At 39.1% G+C, this 17,881-nt stretch overlaps 1 protein-coding gene across 3 annotated transcripts in view; it reads right to left on the bottom strand.

The window, feature by feature from the left end:
- Positions 1 to 17,881, bottom strand: part of SCAPER (S-phase cyclin A associated protein in the ER) — a 515,685-nt gene that overhangs the window by 138,986 nt on the left and 358,818 nt on the right. For all 3 annotated transcript variants that reach the window (XM_029951067.1, XM_029951068.1, XM_029951069.1), the window contains one exon: positions 14,716 to 14,831. In XM_029951067.1, coding sequence (XP_029806927.1) covers positions 14,716 to 14,831 — 116 coding nt within the window. The remainder of the gene's footprint in view (positions 1 to 14,715; positions 14,832 to 17,881) is intronic.

The following is a 17,881-nucleotide window of genomic DNA, read 5'->3' as shown; positions in this document are numbered from 1 at the left end:
AAGCTATTCCAAAAAATAGAAATAGAAGGAAAACTTCTGAACTCATTCTATGAAGCCAGCATCATTTTGATTCCCAAATGAGACAGAGACCCAACAAAAAAAAGAGACCTACCGACCAATATCCTTAATGAATACAGATGCAAAAATACTAAACAAGATACTAGCAAATCCAATTCAACAGCATATAAAAAGAATTATCCATCATGATCAAGTGGGATTCATTCCTGGGTTACAGGGCTGGTTCAATATTCACAAATACATCAATGTGATACATCACATTAACAGAAGAAAAGATAAAAGCCATATGATTCTGTCGATAGGTGCAGAAAAAGCATTTGACAAAATACAGCATCCCTTCTTAATAAAAACCCTTGAGAAAGTCGGGATAGAAGTAACGTACTTAAACATTATAAAAACCATTTATGAAAACCTCACAGCTAATATCCTCAATGAGGAAAAACTGAGAGCTTTCCCCCTAAGATCAGGAACATGACAAGGATGTCCACTCTCACCATGGTTTTTTAACTTAGTGCTGGGAGTCCTAGTCTCAGCAATCAGACAACAAAAGGAAATCAAATGCATCAGAATAGGCAAATAAGAAGTCAAACTTTCACTTTTTGCTGAAAACATGATATTCTACATGGAAAACCCAAACGACTCTACAAGAAGCCTTCTAGAACTGATCCATGAATTCAGCAAAGTCACAGGGTACAAACTCAATGTAGAGAAATTGGTTGCATTTTTATACACCAATAATGAAGCAACAAAAAGAGAAATCGAGAAATGGATCCCATTCATAATTGCCGAAAAATCATAAATACCTAGGAATAAGTCTAACCAAAGATGTAAAAGCCAAAGATGTTAAAATGTCATTATTACCCAAAGCAATCTACACATTCAATGTAATTCCAATCAAAATTGCACCAGCATTCTTTTCAAAGCTAGAACAAACTATCCTAAAATTAGTATGGAACCACAAAAAACCCTGAATAGCCAAAGGAATATTGAAGAAGAAAACCAAAATGGGAGGCATCATAATCCCAGACTCTAGCCTCTACTACAAAGCTGTCGTCATCAAGAATGTATGGTATTGGCACAAAAACAGACACATAGACCAATGGAATAGAATAGGGAACCCAGAACTGGACCTACAAAGATAGGGCCAATTAATCTTTGACAAAGCAAGAAAGAGTATGCGGTGGAAAAAAGCCTCTTTAACAGATGGTGCTGGAAAAACTGGACAGCAACATGTAGAAGAATGAAACTAGACCACTTTCTTACATCATACGCAAAAATAAATTAAAAATGGATGAAGGACCTAAATGTGAGACAGGAAACCATCAAAACCCTCGAGGAGAAAGTATGAAAGAGCCTCCTTTACCTCAATTGCAGTGATTTCCTACTCCACACATCCTCAAAGGCAAGGGAATCAAGAGCAAAAATGAACTATTGGGACCTCATCAAGATAAAAAGCTTCTGCACTGCAAAGGAAACAATAAAAAAAACTAATAGGCAACTGACAGAATGGGAAACGATAGTGGCAAATGGCATATCAGATAAGGGCTAGTATCCAAAATCTACAAGGAACTCACCAAACTCCACACTCGAAAAACGAATAATCCAGTGAAGAAATGGGCAGAAGACATGAATAGACACTTCTCCAAAGAGGACATCCAGATGGCCAACAGGCACATGAAACGATGTGTCACTCATCATCAGGGAAATACAAATCAAAACTACACTGAGAAACCACCTCATGCAGGTCAGAGTGGCTAAAATGAACAAATCAAGAGACTATAGATGCTGGCGAGGGTGTGGAAAGACGGGCACCCTCCTACACTGTTGGTGGGAATATAAACTGGTGCAGCCACTCTGGAAAATAGTGTGGAGGTTCCTCAAAAAACTATCGATAGAACTCCCCTATGACCCAGCAATAGCACTGCTAGGGATCTATCCAAGGGATATAGAAGTGCTGACACATAGGGGCACATGTACCCCAATGTTTATTGTGGGACATTCAACAAAAGCCAAACCATGGAAAGAGCCTAAATGTCCATCACCTGATGACTGGATCAAGAAGATGTGAGTTATCTATACAATGGAGTACTACCTGGCAATGAGAAAGAATGAAATATGGCCATTTGTAGCAAAGTGGATGGACCTTGAGGATGTGATGCTAAGCGAAATAAGCCAGGCGGAAAAGGACAGATACCATATGTTTGCACTCATAGGTCTAACAGGACAAACCTAACAGGGGACCATGGAAGGGGTAGGAGGGGCGGAAAGTTAGGAAGAGGGAGGGATTCAAATCATGGGAGATTCTTCAATACTGAAAACAAACTGAGGGCTGAAGAGGGAGGGGAAGGTGGGTGATGGTCATGGAGAAGGGCACTTGTGGGGAAGAGCACTAGGTGTTATATGGAAACCAACTTGGCAATAAACAAAAGAAATTATCGAAAAAACCCTCAATGTAATAATCACAAAGGATTATTATACTGCATATCATATTGTACAACATATACTTTTTAATGTTTGTTTATTTTTAAGAGACAGAAAGAAACAGAACATGAGTGAGGGAGGGGCAGAGAGAGAGGGAGACACAGAATCTGAAGCAGGCTCCAGGCTCTGAGCTGTCAGCACAAAGCCCGATGTGGGGCTTGAACTCACAGACAGTGAGATCATGACCTATGCTGAAGTAGGATGCTTAACCAACTGAGCCAACCCAGGCACTCCTCTACAACCTAACATTTTAATAACACCAAAATTAATTTTTAAAGTAAACTATTTTTCCTAAGAATAATGGTATGCAGAGAAAGGAGTAAGAAATCTTAAACTAGATGTGTGATCTCAGGGTTTTTTTTTTAATTGGTTAATTTGGTACAATTAGAATTGGCAATTTAATTATTCCACAGAGATACATTCTAATTTTAGATGGAAAAACCACACATATTTTAAACACCAAACTAATGAAACTTTCTTCCCAAAATTAATCTCTCACTGAGAAGGTGTTATGTTGCAAAGATTAGAATAATACATTTAAAAATGTAGAGTGACCGCCAAATTAAAACATTAATTTTAAAGTCTAGTGCTAAACTCTGGTCTACTGACAAGACAGTTACCATTAGCGAGTCTTTAAGGTATGTTTGTAAGTAGGATCTGGTTTTGTAATTCTCAATTCACATTTAAACATGCGGACCCTGGAGGAGACCCCAGGTGGTTTGCAGTGTTAAACAGCAGATTAAAGTCGACAAAACTAATTTCTTTATTTTAATCTTATTAGTGGTACAACAGCTGTCAACTGTAACCATCTCTGTGCAGCCTTTTGAGACACAAACAAAATACCTTAATATGTCAAATGGAGAAGAGTATTTACCAATCACTATGGCAAATTGGCTTGCAAAATAATTTTTTACTTTTATTGTCTTAGGGAAAGTTATTTACCTTTAGTAAGCCTGGATCTAAAACACAGATATTTAGAATTATATTCAAACAATCCTGCTTAGAAAAGAAGAAATACTTATAAACAGTGGACTGTATTTCAGATTTGACCCCCACTGGCAAGTACCACTTTATTAACATGAGGGCTATGACACAGTGGCACATGAGGCGGTAAGTGGTTTCTAACTCCATCACGTCCAGAACAAGTAATAACCGGAGTAAACACTGTGATAAATTTACTCCACATGTGCCACTGATTTAAGTTCTGAGAAAGATGTTTAAGGTAATAATGAAATGTTCTCTTTCTTTTTTCAACTTCGTTGCTAGATATTCCCTGGACATTTTGTCTTATAATCAGGTATAAGTGGGTTTTGTTTATCTTTCCCATTTTTTGCTCTTGTACGTCTCAAAACGCCAAGCGCTTTGCAGGGGTTCCAAGCAATCCTCCACAAAGGTTCTCTCGCACATCTTCTACCCGCCATGATAAACAAAGCACCAGATCCATGGCAATAAAAGTGTGTTAAATGACTGAACTTTTTGTGTTTGGTAATAACAGTATGCGCAATAGGGCTTAAATTAAGATAGTGGCAATAATAATAGATGGGTGAATAAAACTGATAGGAACTCCCTCTGCCCCCAAATGGGAAATAAATAAGGGATGGATACCTTTTACTTTTCCCTGAACTGTCATTTGCCCAATTCACTCATACCTAAATATTTCTGATATTGTTCTAACGTGTACAGCTCCCGAAGCACATCCTATTATTTCAGGCCTCCATGATCCTGCACATGCTGTGTTCCCTGCTAACTGAGGAGGATTTGTTAATTTGGCAAACTCTGAATCTTTTCTTTTATAACCTAGTTTGGATGTTATAGCCTTTGGGTGAGACTCTGTGTCCTCCTCTGGCAGTTAAACTGCTCCACCTTCTGTGCTATTTCTGTACTTGGTGCATACTTCTATCGTTTTACTTAGCCCACTGTACTAAATTACATCTTTCCCTGGTTAGCTCACCCCCTAACAAGTGAGCTTCCCGAGGATATGGACAATGTTTTATTTATTTCCACTCTATCGCCCAGCACGTAGTTCACAATCAGGACTGTATTAATCCTGTACGTAAAAGGTAGAAATGTGTAATGACATATTTGGTTGTCAAAACAACAGGAACCCAGGTATCTAATGGTTGTTTGATGTTATTTAATGGACCAATGGATGTTGCACACCTTGCAGACAATCCTACGTTCTGCCCCAAATGCCATCGGCGTCCCATGCTGGAGTATGACAATTCACAAAGCCCCTTTATACATAATTAGCATTTCATCTTTACAACAACTCTGTGAAACAGGAATATTTCCCCTATTTCCCAGCTGTAAAATACTATAGCCAATATGGTCTTATGAGACCCACATCAAATACTGCAAAGCTGGCATTTGAACCCTAATGCTCTGACACTGAATTCCAGTTAAGTTTAATCCATTAGTGCATTATATTCCCTTTTCTCTAATTCTAAATACAGATATTTCTGGCTTGAGCTCCAGAACTAGCCAAGTGGAAAAGTGAGTATGTTTACAGAAGTAAATTTTAGCCTAACATACATTATGTGTTAGACTGTCGTATGTACTTGTAAAATATGATATAATCTTCATCCTCTGTTGGTAGTTTTCAAGAATTCAAGTCCCAGAAGGTGACAAGAAAAGAGAGTTACAAAGTTAGGAAAGTGCTACATAATTCATGGATATGAAACTGCTGAAGTGCATTTTCAATATGACTGCTGTGTTACACTGTCTAGAACACCAAATGACTTGGCTACATGCTCTCCATCCATTATTTGATGCATTGACATTTTGCCCATAGAAATTCCCTGTTAACTTTATGAAGAAAATGAATAAGAAAACTGAATTCACTTAATAGAAATTAACTTTATAATCATATTTGTTAGAATGCATCAATTTGAAAAGGTGAGAGATTTCTATTTACCTTAACTCAAATGTCAATGTAGAGAACTATTTATATGCACTTTGATTTTCAGGAAGGCAATTAACATGATCTTTGAGTCAATAGCAAGGCTTGATGAAAATAATTCCCAGAAGATAATAATGCAAAGAAAATGGCAAGCAAGTGAGAGCCTCAGGTAAGATGTGAGGAATGTCCCCGGAGCGATTTAACAATGATAGTCCAGCTAAGATTTTCTTAAGTAGATAGGTAACCAAAAGTGCTCGACAAATTACTACCTGGGAGCTTTCCACAAAGAAAGCAAATGCCTTAATGTGGACTCGACTATGAATCAAGTTGCAAAACTGCTAATTGTATTAGAAAACAATGAATCCAGCATCTTACCAATGCAGTTTTGGTAAAACAACAACCCCCTCTAGAATGAAGTTTTACATTTATTATTGGGTAAGAGAGAGAGACAGAGAAGGAGACGGAGATGGACAGGGACGGGGGGGGGGCGGGGGAGAGAGAGAGAGAGAGGGAGGGATGGAGGGAGAAAGAGAGAGAGGGAGAGGGAGAGAGGGAGAAGTAGGAGAGAGAGAAATAAGAGATGATGCAATGCTCTGAGCTTGCATCAGGTATTGAAGTAAGGCACACTCAGGGCGCCTGGGTGGCTCAATCGGTTAAGCTTCCGACTTTGGATCAGGTCACGATCTCACGGTTCGTGAGTTTGAGTCCTGTGTTGAGCTCTGTGCTCAGAGCCTTGAGCCTGCTTCGGATTCTGTGTCTCCCTCTCTCTCTGCCTCTCCCTTGCTCGTGCACTGTCTGTCAGTCTCTCTCTCTCTCAAAAATAAACAAACATTAAAAATAATTAAAAAAAAAAGTAAGCCGTACTCTTGGATAAATGTTTAAGAGTAAGGAGACACTGCTTGGTTTTCCTGAGAGAAACAAGACTGCAACCCCAAGGGCGGCCCTGAAATGCGTAAGCCAGTGGCTTTCTTCCTTCTGTTACGTAGTACAAAGTGACTTAACTGACAGGGCAATTTGTCTTTTACAAATGTTGTCATTTTCTCCTAGCGACTGAACCTGTGCCATTAAAGGCATATTGTTCAGTTCTTAAACATATAATGGAGCTTTACCCTGGAGCGCATGGTTGCTGTTCCCAGCTGCATCTTGCGCCAGGACTTGAGGGGAGGGACAGTTGATCTCGCTGTCTTCTCACCTTCTGAACGTCAAAGCCTCAGAGTCAAAAAGGCAACTGGTTTCCAATTTCCAAAAATAACTTGTGAAATGATGAGTTTCTCATGAACAAACTTATTTTTATCAAAAAGTTGGATTATGGCCCATTATGATCAAGTCTGAGAGAGCAGGGTCTAAAGAAATACACTTTTCAGTTGTTTGTAAATATAAGACAATGTTACCAGGATTCAAACGAATTCCTAATTATAACATTAATGATGAGGTAACCAATCTGGGACCTGAGGGCCACCAAGAAAGTTAACAGTTGAGAGCTATTAAAAATATGAATAGTACTGTTATTTGTTCTTTAATGTTTATTTATTTCTGTGAGAGAGAGAGAGGCAGAGTGAGTAGGAGAAGAGCAGGGAGAGAGAGAGGGAGACACAGAATCTGAAGCAGGATCTAGGCTTTGAACTGTCAGTACAGAGTCTGACATGGGGCTCAAACCCATGAACTGTGAGATCATGACCTGAGCCAAAGTCTGATGCTTAACTGACTGAACCACCCAATTGCCCCTATTCTTAAAGAATAACATATAATACATTTTCTTATCTTCAATTCTAAAGATAAGCTCTGCATACTTACATGTGTTTGCCTTAGCAACCAGAGACAGCAAGTTTAATCTACATTTTTTTCTCTATAGATTCTCCATACTCGGGTTAGCAGAGAGAAGGAAAGTTGTTAGTCCCAGCTTGTAGAAACATTTAATGTTCATAAAGAACTATACCCTAGAGAACTTGTAGAGCATGCTTTCTCTCTATTTCTACTTTAAACTGTGGGCATCCATTCATTCTTTCTTGATAGAAAAGAATTTAGAAAAACAAAAGAGGTCAAAAGGAAGGCCCTATAACACAGTAAAATATTTTCAACCCAATAAGAGATCTTTAATATTTTTACTTAAAAGTATCAGGTTCTTTCAGTTTGAAGGGACAGAAATTCACTAAAAATATTTCAAGTAAAAAGAGGCTTTTATTGAAGGTTATTGGGAACTTCCCATGAATCCAGGAGAAAATGAACTACTAGACCTCAGGAGGGCAGGAACAATGGCAGCTCTGTAGACGGGACCCGCTCTCATTTCCATCTCCCTTCTCTCTCCTGAAACAGTTTTGTTCTCCTCCTTTTCTCCCAAATGGCCTTCGTTAGCCTGCTAAACTTGGAGTGAACAGAGCCTTGTAATGGCCATCCCAGAAGTTACTGGACATGATTTTTCAAATTCAATTACAGTAGAAAAAATGAGCTGGAGTTGTACAACTTTCCAACTGCAAATTCCTGAGAATGATACTTGACTGGCCCAGTTTAACTTTTGGCACTGAGTTTTAAGTCCAATATCATTGGTTAGTCTATAGATTGGCTGCTCAAGTCAAATGTCTACTCTTGGTTGAATAAGCTATGGCCATTGGCATAAATGGGGCTGCTAAGTAGAGGTATGGGTGCAATGCTTAGGACAGGCAGTATTCATAACACCCAGAAAAACACTGACAACAGATATGAAGCAAATATGACAAACCAAGAAGAGAGATGACAGGATAATAGGAATGAACTCATAGTGAAAGCAGAGTTAACAGAGCACTAATTGTGTTGCAAATTGAAGAGAAAGGCAACAATTTAACAAATTTAACAAAAAACCCGAAACAAAACAAAAAGACAAAGTAAACGAGCCCCCAAAAGAATAGATAAGTGAGGCAAGAGACCAGAATAAGAAGTCAGCTTTGGAGCACATGAGGTCAAGCATAGTAGTAAACTAAGTTTGCAGACACTGGGTATTCAGCACAACATTCCTTTTCTGAATGTATGTGTATACACCAGAGAGCCTATTCCACCAAGGTAATACAGCAGGCTACTGCTAATGGTACTTAAGAGTTCTAAGTTCCCTATGGACAGGGTCTATTTGGAATGGTTCCTAGATGTGGAATTCCCATTCCCATGTCCACACATGCATACAACTGATCCCAAGAAGGGACTCCTTGGAAAATAGTTTTTTCCTTCCTGGTTATTGGGATTGAAAGTCCTAGAAGTCCTGGATCATTTACCTGCTTCTGGAACACAAAGGGATATCTCTTTTCCACTATCAGATGAACTCCACCAGTCTCTACTCGGTATCACAAGACCAAGAAAAGGGAACAGAAGCCTTTAGAGTCAAAGCCTCAGTAATTATGGGAAAGCAATTCTGAACATTCTTATTGCCATTTGGAATGAATAAACATGCTTTCAAATGGATATCATGGCTCCCTCATGTTGCAGTCACGTTCCACACACGACGGCAGCTGCGCCTCATTCTGATAGCAGGCCACAGACGAGGCTGCTGGGGACTGTGAGGAGTAAGCAGGGAGGCATGCAAAACCCCTAGCACAGTGACCAGCACCAAGGATGTACCCAGTAATGTTAAGTAAGGACTGTCTCCTTACCAATGCAAAGGATCAAGTACAGGCAATATTGCCAAGTTAGTAAACTGCACAAAATCACAAGTTTTATTTTACTTTACTTTTGGAGAATAAATTTGTGTTATCTTGTAAATGATTTCCTAGGAAGCAAAGCTCCACCTCACATCATTCCAAATTTATTTACTATTATTATATTCAGTGACTACTGTTTTGCCTAGGACCAATTTATTATACATAGATGTATATCCATAAAGAAGCAAAAAAGCAGCTTGTTTGATATGACTAAATAGGAACACAGCAGTGAGAAGTATCTATTTTTCAACATAGTTTAAAATGGGGACCATCTTATATATACCAATGTGCTGTGATTTGAAAACTGAGGTAAGAATGAACATGAGTACAGTCCTAGCATTCCCATTTGGCTTTTTCAGTAAGTAGCAGTTACAGATACTTGACTTAATTACAAATATACACAAATTCAAAGATATAATTTTTAAAAATTCCTAAAGGATGGTCAAAATCAAGAGGACCCTATTTGGCTGAGATGTGATCATATTTCAAATCCACAGAGTGAAATATGTGACGGAATAAAGTTTTTTAAAAAAAACGTTTCTTTCCTTATTTTGAGTGAGTGAGAGAGAGAGAGAGAGAGAGAGAGAGAGAGAGAGAGAGAACATGAGCAAGCTGGGGAGGGGCAGGGAGAGAGTCCCAAGCAGGCTCTGCACTGTCAGCAGAAAGCCCAACATGGGGCTCCATCTCATGAACCATGAAATCAGGATCTAGAAACAAAGAGTCAGACGCTTAACAGAGCCACCAGGCACCCCAATGCAGTGAGCTCTAACTGCTTTATTTCCATCTATGGGAAAAATAATTCATTCATGTATCCAAATGATATTTATTAAGATGCCATTATGATTTACAATAATAATATTGTTTTTATAATAATAAAAGTAATGTATTTACTATGGTTTCTGGTCCCAAGCAATTACAGTTTATTTGGGGAGATGACAATAAAATAAATGGAATACAAGATAGTTCATTAATAAAGTGCTAAATTGAACTAGTCTCTAACCCAGTGGATATTTTTCAGTGATTTAGATGAAGATGCATATGTTCTTCAGATCACATGTAGGTCTGACACAAAGTTAAAGACATGAAGTTAGAGATCAAATCAGGATCCAAAAAAGATCTTGATAGGCAAGGCTAAAATTTACCAGGATGAAGTTTGCACTTAAGATGAAAAAACATATGCCCAAGTAAAATAAAAAAGATTATAGCTTTTTAGAAGCCAAAGTGGCACAGAGTTGGGGATTTAAAGCTCAGTTAAATAAAATAATGTCAAGTCAACATCATAACAACTGCAACAAAACCCACTGATATTCCCTAAGTGCATTTTTGCACAGGGCATCTAACAAACACACACATTTTTAATTCTTACAACAGCGAACAAGTCCTACTCAACAAAATAGTGTTACTGTTTAACTGAGGCTCTGTTATAACAATGAATTTGGACCAATGTCATATAACTAATATGTGAAAAGCAGAGAATTAAAACTCAGATCTGACTTCAGACCCTGTTAAACTACAATAGTTCTATATAAAAAATTGTTATCTTAAGGAAGATAAGCAAGGCTGACAGAGAAGAAAATAGGAGGCCTGGTGAGTTCTCCAATTGAGAAATCTAGAGTGGCTTTGAGAGTTAACCATTTGGCCCCTTCACTGTCTAGGAGTGTCAAGAATGAGGAATACCAAGGAAGTGGGAGACAGCCCAGGGAAGACTCAGCCCAGCGATCATGGCCCAGAAGGGCTGTGGGCTTCTTTGTGAATTATGAACATCTATTTCTGCCTGAAAATGCTTTGGAGATGCAGAATGCCAGTAAGTGCCAACTCTCCGTTCTATTATCATTGCTGCTCTGTAAATGTTATGCAAACAAAACACAAAGCTTTGACCACAGCGGCTAATCACAGCAGATCCACTTTCTTCTTTACATCACCTGAGGCATTCTCTATGCCCAAAGAAAATGACAAACTACCATCTATTTTCAAATATAGAAAGCTATATTAAACAACTGTTATTAGCCTAAACCAAAGAAAAGGCTAGAATATTCATCCATTCTTTTGTACTTGTTTTCTGCAATTAAAATTATCAGGTAAATTAATATGAGCAATCCCCAAAGTAGATAACATGAAATGAAAATTGCCTTGTTTCAGGGAGGGTGATCTTTCTTGGCACTGAAAACAATTTTACTGGAGCACTCATGTTAAGAAGTTGATTTTGGAATACCACATCCTAACGAAGGCCTCTCAAGGATGCAAGGATTCAAGTAGTTCTATGGGCTTTCCCTGGTTCTAACAAAAGCAAATAACTGACCAAAGATTTATAAAGAGTTCAAAAATTTAAATTTTCAGAAGTGGATATAATTTCACATTAAATTAAATTTTCACATTTAATTTCACATTAAAAAATCTGTTAGAAGCAAACTCTCATTCCCAGGAAGCTACCGAGTAACTTAGGGCGAGCGCTGAGGCGCGATGCAGAGCGGAAAGGGAGAAAGCAGGGCGGCAGAAGCAGGGGGTTGGTTTCTCCACTCACGGAGCTCAGGGCTGCAGGGGCTGTGAAACGCTAGGTTTTCAGTTACGGTGATCCACATGGTACAGGTTTCTAGACAGTGACTTACACTTCTCAAATCCTCTGCTGCTTATTACTGAGAAAAATTAATGCAGGATAGTAAAAAAACACAGCCAAACAAAAAGCAAACTCAGCTCTCTAGGTAAGAGCCATGAAATGCCATAGGAAGCAGAAAGCGAAATGAGCTAAGGTGACAGAAGGTCATGGAGGTGATGGACAGGAGCTCATCAGGGAAGGGAGGGGAGGGCTTGGGCAGTTTGAGGGTAAAAAGAGTACGCAGGGACTATGGAAGGCCCAAGGCCAGGGCATTGGTTAGTACAGAAGAGTAGTCAGAAGGAATACGAGAACAAACACTTTCTGAGTTAAGCCACTGACTCATGCCCATCAGCGTGTTTGAGTCCATACTAAATCTCACACAGCTGTGGCATTTCTCTTGCCCCTTCCTAATAAGCAGCATAACACTCTCAATAGCCTTAATCCTCTAGCCCTGAGAAGCCAGGCTAGGGTGGAAAGTCATCGTGATCTTGAGCTGTGCTCAGAAGAGAATCTTAAGAGTCACTCAATGCCCACCACCCTGAGTGTTGGCCTTACTTAGCAAGCGGTGCCTGGCTGAACACACAAATCTATTGGCTGCAGGTGAGGTGAAGAACCAAATGCTCAAGCCCGGCACTGTGGTCAGCTGGTGACCATCAGAGAAGTGCTGGGCTAGACTCCCAGGATTCCAGAGCTCCTTTCCTATGTTGGTGCACTAACTCTTGCTCAGGTCTTTTTAGGAAGTATGGAAACCTCTTCTGTTCCCTAAAAGATAGTCACAAATAAGCACCAAAGCATGCTTTTGCCACAATGACAACCGTAGCTTTTTCAAAACAGACATTTAAGTTATCAGCCAGAGAGCTTAGTGTCATGCATGTTGAAACCTACCACAAAACAAACAAAAAAAGCAAGACAAGACAAAACAAAAAACTATAGGTGCATTTAATTTTACTCTTTTTAATGTTTATTTTATTTTGTGAGAAAGAGAGAGAGAGACAGAAACAGAGTGAGCAAGTCATGAGAGGGGGAAGGGCAGAGAGAGACAGAGAGAGAGAATCTGTGCTCTCAAAGCGCAGTGTCTGACACTGGGGTCGATCTTATGAACGGCAAGATCATGATCTTAGCAGAAATCAAGAGTCAGCGGTGTTGGGTGCCTCAGTCGGTTAGGTTAAACATTTGACTTCAGCTCAGGTCATGATCTCATGGTTTGTGGATTCAAGCTCCACAGCAGGCTCTGTGCTGACAACTCAGAGCCTGGAGCCCCTTTGGATTCTGTGTCTCTCTCTCTTTCTGACTCTTTTCCTTCTCCCACTCTGTCTCTCCTTTAAAAATAAATAAATGTTAAAAAAAAAAAAAAGAAATCAAGAGTCAGACAGTTAACTCTGAGCCACCCAAGCACCCCTATAGGTGCATTTAAGATGAGCAATATGAATGACTAACAGTTATCAAAGGACTGTCCCAAAGAATTAAAAGCCATTTCCTTTCTTTAGAAAAATTTTTTTAATGTTTGTTTATTTTTGAGAGAGAGACAGAGTGTGAGTGGGGGAGGGGCAGAGAGAGAGGGAGACAGAATCTGAAGCAGGTCCCAGGCTTCCAGCTGTCAGCACAGAGCCTGACGTGGGGCTTGAACTCATGAACTGTGAGATCATGACCTGACCCAAAGTGGGACACTTAAGCCACCCAGGCGCCCCTGCCATTTCCTTTCTTATCAGAAATTTATGTCCTCTCTCCCTGTCAATCAACAAACATTAAGTGATAGCAACACACTGTCACTAACGTCCATTTTGAAAGAAATATCAACTATTCTGGGCTAGAAAACCTCTATGTGTGCTATATCTGACTGATGTAGAACTTTCTGCTCCACAGAAAGACATTCTGACTCAAAGGATACCTCTATGCCTTCTTTTATTAATCTCTACTTTGTCAGGAGAGCAAAGGAACCCAAACTAACTTCATTATCAGTCTGTTCTTAGAAATGTATCCTTTCGAAGAGATAATACTGTCTTAAGGCAGGCAAAACTACTACTTAAAAATTGTCACCTAACATTCATATAACACTTTGAGGTTGACAAAGACTCTCACATACGTAATTTCATCCGATCCCCACAGCAGCACTATGAAGTGAGTATGACTATCCCTGCATCATATGAGGGAGGAGCCAAATGAGGAAACAGACGCTGCAAGAATAAGGCATTTGCCCCAATTCTCCCAGCTGGTCCCTGGCACAGGTCAAACCAGCATCCAGCTTTGTCCAATTCTGAAGCCACTGCTGCTTGTATTTTACCTAAATGGCTCTCAGGGAAAAAGATAATGTATTGTTGAAATTTCTTTTCTGTAGTATCCAATGGACAAATAAAGCACTCGCTTTTGTTGGGCCAACTAAATATTTAAGTTTTCTCAGTGATATAAGTAAACTTTTACCAAAACTTCTCATTTAAACTCTGTAGATAAGAGTCTCCAACAAAATATCCAGAAAGTGTGCACGCTACCACTCCTGAGTATAATACTGCTGAAATAAAGTTGTCTTCTACCATGTCCCAGGTGGCCAGGGATCACAGAGTGCAGGATACATACGACAAAGAGCAATTTGCAGTTGAAGACCGAACTGCAATCCAGCTGCCAGCTACTTGGCCAGAACTGTAGACTATGGCAGTCTTGGCTTCAGACTGCTCTTCCTGTATGTTAGGGATTTCTTCACATTTCACAGCTCAGGCCTTTGCTAATGTACTTACCTCTTCTTGAACTACCTTTCTGCTACTACTATTCAGTTCTGTTCAATTTATGCAAGCAGTTAAGGCTGCCCAGGAGTTCATCCGTTCTTCTTGTTTTAGGATCAGAGAAGGTCATAGACCAAAAAGATTTCCTTTTTAAGGCTTTTTAGGCTCGATTTGAATTTTGTAAGTGAAGTCAAGCACCTCTGTTTTTCTCCCTAATGGGGGGTAAAAGTTTTGGCTATTCAAGCCTGAATACACATACAGTTTTCTTGTGGTCCCCCATATGGAAACCATAGAGCAGAAATGACTCACAAATGAAACGTGAAAGACAGATTAAAAAACTATACTTACTTAGGAGGAATTCGTGAGGCTGTGTTCACATTTGTGGTTGGGACTACTACTTGAAGAATGTGTTCAAGGGCTGTTAATCCACCAGCAACTTGAAATGCAATCTGATCTGCTACATTCTAGACAGAAATACAAATAGAAATTAGCCCAATTTCTCAGGCATAGAATGATCACCAAATGAAATATTTAGTTGTACTGTCAAACACTATTAGTTCAATTAGTCTACAACTACTTACTGAATGTTTATGCAGTGCTAGGTTGAAACTGGTGAACACAAAAGACATAGTCTCTGTCCCCCATGAAGCTTAAAATTTAGTGGATGAGAGCAACATCAATCAAATAACCATAAATAAAATAATTTCAATTATGATAAGTACCTTGAAGAAAAAGGAAAGGTCTATAAGAATCATGGGGAACCAATTATATATACTGGGGAGAGGGTCGGCACAGGCTTTTCTGGGAAAGTTGAAGTTTTCAAACAGGCCAAAGGGAAGGGATGGAGCACTCCATGCAGAGGGCAAAACCATTTTATACAGAACATTTTAGCAATACTTTTGAAAAAACAGATCATTTTGTAATGAAATTACCACCTCACAGGACAAACCGACTGTCACAAAGATTTCCTCTCCTATTACTTTTTTCTTCAGTAATACAAGATAATCTAATACCTAACTATCTCCATGTATTTTTTCCCACTATTTTGGCTACTTTAGGGAGAATCTTAAGTCAGCAATTTAGAACTCAACCGATGACTATTTCTTTACAATTTCTGAATTGTTTACAAATTTTGTGAAAGGAACATCTCCGAGTTCTTTGCATTTTTCTGGCATGGGGACAGGCAAGAGCAATGCTACAGTACATGGTATTAGTTTGTATGCACACAGTCACCGCAACCCCGCTAGTATAGCACCATCTTTATGTTTCTTCTAAGAGCATGCTACAGTTCATCAAGCCTTAAAATACCTTTGATACACGACAGCATTTGGGGAGGGGTTGGAAGGGTGCATCAGGGAGAGACGGGGGTCAAGATCTGTCAAACGTGTTTGCCTGATTCTTCTGATGTTCTTTTTTTTTTTTTTTTTTTTTTTTAGCATTTATTTATTATTGAGAGACAGAGACAGAGCACAAACGGGAGGGGACAGAGAGAGAATGAGACAGAATCTGAAGCAGGCTCCAAGCTCTGAGCAAGCTGTCAGCACAGAGCTGGATGCGGGGCCCAAACCCACGAACCATGAGATCATGACCTGAGCTGAAGTCGGACGCTCCACTGACTGAGCCACCCAGGTGCCCTCATCTGATAGTTCCAAGCGCAATGCTCCGCTTGATGTAGACTCCTGACTGGACTTGGCATACAGTACCGTAGTCATCCAATCGCTCACTATGTGCACAATAAAATATACTGTGACACTATAATATGTTTACTGTGAATCCTAGACAAGAACTCAAACTTTTAGGATAGAAAATTAATGGAAAGAAATATTTCTTTACAATAAAACTGACAGTCAAAAAGTTGAAAAACCCAGGTGGATTCAGTAATTGGAACATAATGCTATTACCATTCTTTTTTCTTAGGCTACAATGTCAATATAATTAGAAAATGATAATAAATTTTGTATTAGCACACAACACAAAGAAAGCTGCACTAATCATAACTGTATAACTGGATGGGTTATGACAAATTGAACACATCCTGTAACAACTCAAAAAGAAATAATATAAGTAAAAATTAAAAAATAACAAACACAACTCCCTGTGTGTACCCTGTAACAACTCCAAAATAAAAAATAAAAAAAGTTTTATAAAATGCCATTAATATTCCTGGTGCCGATCCCATTTACTCTCCATCTTCCCCAAATATAAAAGCTATTCTGATTTTTAAAATCATAGATCACTTTTGTCTTCTTTTCAATTCCATAAAAATGGAGTCATACTTTACATATTCTATAGAATCTTGCTTTTTTTGCTCATTTTTTTTCTCTAAATTCATCTATATTGCTGCCTATAATCATATTTCATTCATTTCCCTTGCTGGAATATATATTCCTTTGGCTAATTATATATATCAACTTATTTTTTTAATTGGAAAAATTTACTTTATTCTAATGTCTTTTTTCCTCCCGTCCACATTAATTTCACTCTTAACATTACAGGCTGAAGATAACCACTTATCTTACTGAATTTATTTAAATATTTCACTGATGACTGACATTTGTGTTGTTTCCACTTTCAAACTTAATTTTTATTTATAAGATTTTTTTAATGCTTGTTTGAGAGATAGAGAGAGAGAGAGAGAGCGAGCACGCACGAGCATGAGCAGGGAGAGGGCAGTGAGAGAGGGAGACACAGATTCAGAAGCAGCTCCAGGCTCTGAGCTGTCAGCAGAGCCTGGCATGCGGCTTGAACCCAGGAACTGTGAGATCATGACCTGAGCCGAAGTTGGAAGGTTAACTACCTGAGCCACCCAGGTGCCCCTCAAAAAATTTTTAAATGTTTATTTTTGAGAGAGAGAAAGACAGAGCATGAGCAGGGGAGGGACAGGGAGAGAGGCGGGGGAGAGGGTATACACAGAATCTGAAATAGGCTCCAGGTTCTGAGCTGTCAGCACAGAGCCCTCCCTACACAGGGCTTGAACTTGGGATTGGCAAGGTCATGACCTAGGCCAAAGTCAGATCCTTAACTGAGTGTTCCAGGGTCTAAGCCACCCAGGGGCCCACACTGTTTCTACTTTCAAACTCTGGACAGTGCTGCTTTAAACATTTTTGTGCATGTATTTGTGCAAATGTGACCTGCAGTCATTTTAATTATATGAGTGGTATTCCTGGGTCACAGTGTATACATAAGTTCAATTTTATTAGCTATGGCCAAACAGCTTTCTAAAGTATTTGGAACAATTTGTATACACGATGTGGTACAGTGATAATTTCAGCTATTTTACATTCACACCAAAATTGATCTTATCAGTTTGTTTTTAAACTTTAGTCATCATTATGAATGTATGATGGCATTTCACTGAGGTTTCTACTGGCCTTCCCTGGATTATCAGTGGGACTGAACAACTTATCTTTACTGAGTGCTTTTTAAATTCAGCTATCCTTTACAACTGGTTCAAAGGCTCATATCTTGAGCATACCATTCAAGTAAATTTGAAAAACCCTCATCAAAATCTGAA

Source organism: Suricata suricatta, chromosome 9 (assembly GCF_006229205.1).
Source record: "Suricata suricatta isolate VVHF042 chromosome 9, meerkat_22Aug2017_6uvM2_HiC, whole genome shotgun sequence".
Lineage (NCBI taxonomy): Eukaryota > Metazoa > Chordata > Mammalia > Carnivora > Herpestidae > Suricata > Suricata suricatta.
This window is presented reverse-complemented; position numbering and strand designations above follow the sequence as displayed.